This window comes from Taudactylus pleione, unplaced genomic scaffold, assembly GCF_031769625.1.
Source record: "Taudactylus pleione unplaced genomic scaffold, aTauple2 ptg000711l, whole genome shotgun sequence".
NCBI classification, from domain to species: domain Eukaryota; kingdom Metazoa; phylum Chordata; class Amphibia; order Anura; family Myobatrachidae; genus Taudactylus; species Taudactylus pleione.
Window position 1 is genome coordinate 14,193,420 of NW_028285113.1, and position 7,829 is coordinate 14,201,248.

A 7,829-nucleotide genomic window follows, 5' to 3' on the forward strand; every position below is an offset into this window, starting at 1 on the left:
CTCCCTTAGGGGTGCCTAACCCTAACCCCCCCAAGTGCCTAACCCTAACCCCCCCTCTAAGTGCCAAAACTAACCCCCCCTTCCCCGCTGCCTAACCCTAAGTCCCCCGGGGGGGTACCTAACCCTAACCTCCCCCCGGGGGTGCCTAACCTTAACCCTTTCTCCCCCTAGCCTAACCCTAACCTCCCAGTGGGGTGCCTAACCCTAAGTCCCCCCCGGGAGCCCTAAACCTAACCCTCCCCCCCGCGGCTGTCCGCTCGCGGCGCCCAGCATCCCTTCGATCGGAATGCCGGGCGCCAGTCTCCTGGCGTCGGGGAAATGAGCGGCATCTACATCTAGACGCCGGGCATTTCACCCTCGCCGGGATATGACAGACGGGAAGCCAGCTGTCAGTAAAATGTCAGCCGGCTTCCTGATTGCATCCCATGCAGAGGGTCTGATAGCGAGAAGGTATGTGTAGAATTTACACGTATTCCTTTGTAAAGGGCACTTTTCCGAGTTCAGGATATATAATGTTTGCTATATGTTGTATTTGTAGAATATGAATATTTTAGTGATAGATTAATCTGGGAAAGTCCATGTTAAAAACCCAGGTTTTACCCCTGAATTATATCAGCCACAGGATCTGCACAATTTATAAGTATTAGTAAGGGAGATTACACCATGGTTAGCATTGCTGTCTCTCAGCACTAGGGTCGTTGAGTTTAAGTAGGTATTATGTGGGTACAGTACTCCATGAACATACTGTGTTAAAGAATTTAGAATATAAGTTCTGATAGTTCGGGAACTGATGTTAATGACAAATGTTATCAGTACAGCACAGCATTATTAGAGGCACTATGGAAATTATAATAATTAAACCCTGTTTTGGGCTTTAGAGAGGGGAATGTGGCCTTAGATACTGTAGCTCTGTGCAATACAGAAGCTCCCTGCTGAGATGTTGCTAATGCAGTCCAGATTTAGGGCACTCTGGCCCTGATTCAGAGCCGGACGCTCTGACAGAGCGCTCGCTCTGAATCAGGGTGTCTTTTTTTTTTCATGGAGCGGCCTCCTGGCCACTCGCGTTGCTGTGGGTTGCCACCCACAGCTAATGCGAGCGGCCAAGATGATGGTCGCGATGGTCAAGACCATCGCGACCATCGGGCTTGCGACGAGACCCTTGTGGTAGGGTCTCGTGGCTGCAAGCCCCAGAGAGCTTTCGGCTCAAACAGAGCCGAAAGCTCTCCCACTGACATCACTTGTGATGTCAGTGGGGCCGCCCCCAGATGGTAGGCGTTCTCATGGGAATGCCTACGTCTGGGCAGCCCACCAAAGGGGGCGTGCTGTCACTCAACATCAACAGCATGCCCCCTTTGGTGCGAGACCCAGAGCGACGGATTGCCCATCGTGGCTCCGTCGTGTACATGTGCTCTGGGCCACCATCAACCCGGTTGCGAGTGCTCAGCGCTTGCGACCGGGTCTGAATTAGGCCCTCTGTTCCCTTATTAGGGTATTAGTAGAATTGTAAATATCACTGGACCTCCTCTATCATCGAGTTTTATCACTCAAAACGAGTGATAATACTCGTTGTGTATGATAAATGGTGCTCCAGCCAATCAGCTCCCAACTGTCATTTTTCAAACAGATGACAGTTGGGAGCTGATAATTGAGGCCCACTGTTGGGTGTTAAGGTGCATACACACTAGACGATATGCTCCCTGAGCGATATCGTCTAGTGTGTCCCCGGCAGGCTGTGCTCAATGTTGTTCATGACATTGAGCACAGCCGCTGAACGATATCATTAGCGATATCGTTCAGCGCCGGGCTCTCTCACCCATTCCCTGACATGCAGCAACCTGACAAGGTCGTCAGGTTGGCCTGCATGTCAGCCCGATGAACGAGGATGACGAACGACCCGCGGGAACGCGCGTCGTCGTCATCGTTCATCTATTTTGTGTTAAAAATGGACGATAAAGTGGACGACTGAACGATAACGATATCGTTATCTTTCATTCGTCGACTTTAATCGCCCAGTGTTTACGCACCATTACTTGGCTGTCTCTTCCTCCTTCCATAGAAGTGTTCTTTATGCGTAGTGATACTCTCATATTCCAGCAGGACTTTCTATGTTTTGCGTTTATCATGTAAGATGACAACATAGTATTCATAGAAACGCTCTGGAGGTCAGTACTTACTGTATATCCCCTTTTTAACATAATGACAATAGATTTTTAAGATTTAGCACTTTGCATATTTGTGTGAAATAATTTAGCATGAATTAGATGCTTAAGTAAATAATATTAGTGCTAATCTATTATATTGCTCATTACACATGCATACTGTAGAAGTAATTTATTATGCATTTCCACAGAAGTGATGACCACTTTTATCAAAATGATGTTGAAGGTGGCGACAATCTTAAAATAAATTACAAAAATATGGAACAAGATGTCACATGCAGATTTGGGCAGCATAGTGACATAGTGGTTAGCATAAATACCTCCCAGCAATAAGGTCATGAGCTGAATTCCTGACAAGACTCTATCTGTGTGGAGTTTGTATATTCTCCAGTGTTTACGTGGACTTTCTGCAGAAACATTCTTGTAGGTTAATTGGCTTCTGATAAAAAAATGTAACCCTAGTGTGTATTGTGTCCATGCGGTAAGGGTCCCATACATCTGCCGGCCATTTCACCGATTCCCAATTCCGACCGGAAATGCCGATTGGTCACCATCGATGATCGCCGATCTGTTGGGGAATTGGTGAAATTCTTCATGTTACAAGTCCCCAATTTGATCATGATTGGCAAATCAATTAAATCCAACATGTTGGATTTCACCAATGCCCCAACCCCGGTGTCAGTGGATTGGGGAATTGGCCCAAAACATTGCTGATGTATGGGGGCCTGTAGGTTACATATATTGTTAGCTCCACTGGGGCAGGGATTGATGTGAAAAACTAAACATTCTCATTAAATATTTTGCGGAATAAGCCTGAACTATATAAATGACTGGTACTAAATAAAATAAACGTGGCAAACCATTGCATTGTTACATCATATAATTTTGCAGAATCACTGAAAAAGAAAATAACACAAAAATAACAATAACATGACAGAATATTTGAAAATAAATAAATATATAAATCTACCGTATCCATATAAAGTTGTACCTTCTCCCTGACAGCTCACATATGTCTGCCCTAATTATAATTTGAATATAAATTGAACCTATTTAATTGCAGCCTCAGCAAGTTGCATTCACAATCTGAGAAGCATCATACCTAGCTGCACCTATCAGTTAAACGGTTAATGGTTGTACAAGTGTTCTTGTCATGAATAATTCAAATAATTGGCGATGGATACAGAACAGTGATTTGTAACACATTATAGCAGATTTACATTCTCCTTCTAACAATAAAAAAAAAAACCTGTCATATATCAGTTCCTCATCCGCAGCCACAGTCACTGAACTCAGCTGCACTTCCCAATGCTGTATATAGCACTCTATACATAGCCTTTGAAGAGACATTCTAGCATACAGGATAGATATATCCATTGATATGTGAAATCATTGCTTTGGATGGGAATTTTAATGAGATCTGAAAATAACCTGAGAACTGCAGAGGATGGCTGTGGGGACCTATTACAAATCTGATTCCAAGCATTAAATGTAAAGTAGCATTCTCCTGTTTATCAGTAAACACAATTATAAAGCACAAAATAATTTGCTGGCACTATATACATATATATATATATATATATATATATATATATATATAACTAATAATAATAATAATAATAATAATAATAATATACCTGTATGTTCTCCCCATATTTACTAATAGAAGTGCATGCACCAGTCTAGTGATCTCAAGTGCGGGGGTTACATACAGCTCGAATGGGCACTAATGGTGATGCACAGGTTGCTGCAGGCGCTTGGGAGATGGGGGGTGAGCAGGAGCCCCACACAGTGGCAGAATGACGTCAGCACAGCACAGACTGGCAATAGGCTGCTGACTCCCCAGCTCATTCAGTGCCTTCTGCAGCCAGGAGCAAGCCAGCAGTCGGGACTCCAGCAGAAGCAGCAACAGCAGCAGCAGCAGCAAGGACCTATCCAGAGGTGAGTGACTGAATCCGGAGAATATAAACCTTGGGTTTTTCTTGTAATCCCCTGAAGGAAACATCGTCTTTCCAGGGCTGCAGCAGTCACCTGGATTGTCCACATCTACAGTGATGCCCACACCATGGTTTGGGACAAGTCCCCAGGGCACAGTGCAAGCCAGGCAGGCAGGTAGTAGCCAATAATGCAGCCTAGGTGTGTGCACTGGTCACTGTATTATTACTGCACCCTACCGTGTAACATCCCATCGGATATGTAGTGGGGATAACGCTGGTGACAATGCTTTGATGTTCCAAGTTTGCTTTGATACACGGGATGTACTGTTTGTGACTCTAGCGGATTCTGGGCAGGGTGCATTTAAAAATACAGGCACTGGGCATTGACAGACAGTTATTGTCTTATTCCAAGTTGGCATCCGCAGAGCTGTCCCTGCTGAGCTCAGTAATTGGATCAGAGATTCATCAGGCGCATTGGTGCTTCTTACCTTATCCTCATAACATGTGGACCTGAGGTTGTGCAACCCAGGACAGTGTCCCACGACAACCCCCTTGCCTTGCAATAGAGACTGAAGACTGATTCACTATAGATAGATAGATAGATAGATAGATAGATAGATAGATAGATAGATAGATAGATAGATAGATAGATATGTATCGATATAGATAGATAGATCATTTCTGTGATCTTGCACCAGTTTTAAAGTCATATATATTTCATTTGTTTGCAGGTTGATGATCTCTATGGTTATTTTCAACTTCACACATAATCTTCACATCCCAGATAGACAGCTCCGGTTCTCCTAGTAGGAGGGTGGTCATCGGTGCCATCCCTGACTATGCCAGCTTCCTCAATGAGCGCCAGTCTCTCTAAGGAGCTGAGGCTGTCTATGCCACCGTGTTGGCTAAACAGTACCTCTGCAGCCAACGCCAGCATCTGCGCGACAGAAGTGGAGCCTTTGTTCCAGTCCTTCTCCTCCACCTTGGTGTTGATTGTCCTGGCCACGGTCATCTTCTGTCTGGTGGTCCTTTCACTCAGCACCTTCCACATGCACAAGAGCAAGATGAAGAAGCGCAAAATAGAGAAAGCCCAGGAGGAATACGAGAGAGATAACTGCAGCCCCAGTACAGAAAGAAGCCACTTCTATGAAAGGGTGAACAGGCAGCCAAGTAACGGACAAGACAGTAGTGTGTGCTATAATTCCCCTAACATCCAGAGGAAGGAACAGAGCTCTCTAAACCTGGACTGCAGGATTACTGGAACACCTCACCAAGAAGACTCAGTTTTGGACAGAGCTACAGCGGATCTGCTGCACTCTGTGGTCTCATCATGATCTGGATGGCATCAGTGGGCACTTGAATTGTACATATTTGGTGATACCATCCCAAGGGGGGAAACAAATAAAAATGATAATGATTCAAGCGCATGATTACAACTACACATTGCGTTACCGTTATGCGATTAAGGTTACACCAAGGGGTTAGCTGTTTATTTCTTTCCTTTGCTAACCAAACATCATTCCACCTGCCTGAGGAATCCTATCCTGCTGTATAGATCACCCAGGAGACCCCCCATGTTTCCAAGATGAAAATGAGCTCTATCTATAATATTCTGTGTGACACGACAAACCATGACAACCACATCAGCAAACTTCATCCTTAGCAATCTCGTTCTGAAATAACGGAAAACAAAAAGACACTGGGAGATCCTAGTTGTGTCTAGGCTCCATTGTGCTTTAAGGGTGCGAGGCTCTCCCTGGTTGATGGAAGTGTCTCTTACAGTGAACACAAAAAAAACTGTTCGTACAGGAAAAAAAACATAGAAAGCGAATAATGTTTCATTTTAAAATCACTGGTATTTTCTATTTATAACGTTTGCCTTGTGGAGTTTGTCAAGTATTGGTAGGTAATCTAAGCGCTACACCTTGCTTTCACCGGTAACCACCGTTGGTTGTATGGAGCTGTCCACTCTCCGGTGCTGAATCCCATCCGCACAGTCTAGTAACGCTTTCTGCTCTATAATAATAAGTTCTCTCTCCTATCTGTTTAATTAACGATGCACTGTTCGCTTAATTACTGTATACGAACTGTACCTGAACCCAGAGATCCCATATTCTGTACAAAGAAATGACTCGGTGATGTGCAGTTTATGCAGTGACTACTGCAGAATATTTATGGCAGTATTACTATTAATGTTATCATTTCTTTATGTTTTAAGATGATGTGCCCTTTTTTTTTTTTACCTCCTATTGATACTGAGGCAAACATAGCTCTGTACTATGCACTCTTTAATGTATGCTTTTATTTTGCTGCTACTGAGGCGAGGGTGGGGAGGGAGGCTATCCGGCAACTCAATTCAGTGGCATGCCATTAGCTTCTATTGTTATAGGAATAAATTTTATATCTTAAACTGCTGTGAATAGTCCGATGTTTTATAGAATAATATAGAATGGAACCTGTGCTCATAGTTGTCAATATTTGAGTTTACTTTGATGGTGTTAGATTCAGTACAGTGTGTCAGTCTGTTATATGCAGTGCAGGGCGTGTACTGAACATTTGCTGTGTGTTTGGAATTAGTCTATTTTATTAGTGTATGCATCTGGTGTGTAGGGTATGGTGATGAGGACAGTGTGTATGCGCCATACCAGTGTCCCCTAGTGTATAGCCAATATGCATACTCCTTTTTAATGTTTTAAGATGTGTTGTATATTATATGTGAAGAGTATATTTACAGTACAATGAGTACAATGGGTGGCTTAGCAGTACTGGGTTTGTAGAATGTTTGGTTATAAAACAGGCTATTTCTACTCTGTAGTAAAGATATTGTATTGAGTAGAAATTTCAATACAATTAAATACTTAACTTACATTAATTATACCAAAACTGTCTCTCAAGCTGTTATTAACTACTAGACCCTGCGTTCCTTGTGGAGCTAAAAGTCCTCTGCAGGCAATGCATACTGGTATTTGTGGTTCTATAACTGCAGAGCCATTGGTAGAACACCGTACCTCTGTCTTAAGGGTAGTAATTATGGTTATTCCTTTGGTTCATATTCTGGTAGCAATCAAATATATTGCGTCAGTAGATTTGTGACATAAGATAACACATGGCTGTGTAAAGTGTCCCTCCACACAAAGGCTGCTCTGGTAATACCTGTTTAAGCTATATACAATGCCCTGATCAATGGTAATATGTCACTGGCTACAATGGGGGGAGGGTGCTGGGGGGGATTGGGGGAGTCAGTGAAATGATGCTCTTGCATTACAACACTTAAACGTAGCTTGGTAACAAATCTAGCCTGGCTTTGAGTTAGATCCATATAAATTGATTGTTGTGTTGGGGCTGTTACAGGTTATATCTAGGGCTGGAATTGTAGGGGATGTCTGATTGCTATTTCGGTCACGTCGGGAGATGAGGATGCTGTGTGGTCTTAAGATCTTACCTACTATTCATCCTCTATGACATTAATTTGTACTGGGTTCTCTTATGTCACATAATGTATATTAGATTACTTCTTAGCATCAATTATTGTAAATACATTGTAAGGACTAAAACCAGCTCGTGCAAAATTATATCCAGAGCAATATACAATTATCACATATAGCTATTATTATTATTATTATTATTATTATTATTATTATTATTATTATTATTATTATTATTATTATAATTAGTATTTTCCTATAATGATCATTTTTATACAACTTTTTTTTAGAATAATGAGTCTAATTAT

The 7,829-nt window shown here is 42.6% G+C and overlaps 1 protein-coding gene across 1 annotated transcript; it reads left to right on the top strand.

Moving 5' to 3' along the window:
• The first annotated feature begins 4,019 nt into the window (after positions 1 to 4,019).
• Positions 4,020 to 6,510, top strand: CUNH11orf87 (chromosome unknown C11orf87 homolog). Its single transcript, XM_088456697.1, has 2 exons — positions 4,020 to 4,100; positions 4,828 to 6,510. Exon 2 carries the CDS (start codon positions 4,936 to 4,938, stop codon positions 5,428 to 5,430), a length of 495 nt encoding a protein of 164 aa, XP_088312823.1. The 5' UTR covers positions 4,020 to 4,100; positions 4,828 to 4,935; the 3' UTR covers positions 5,431 to 6,510.
• The last annotated feature ends 1,319 nt before the right edge of the window (positions 6,511 to 7,829 follow it).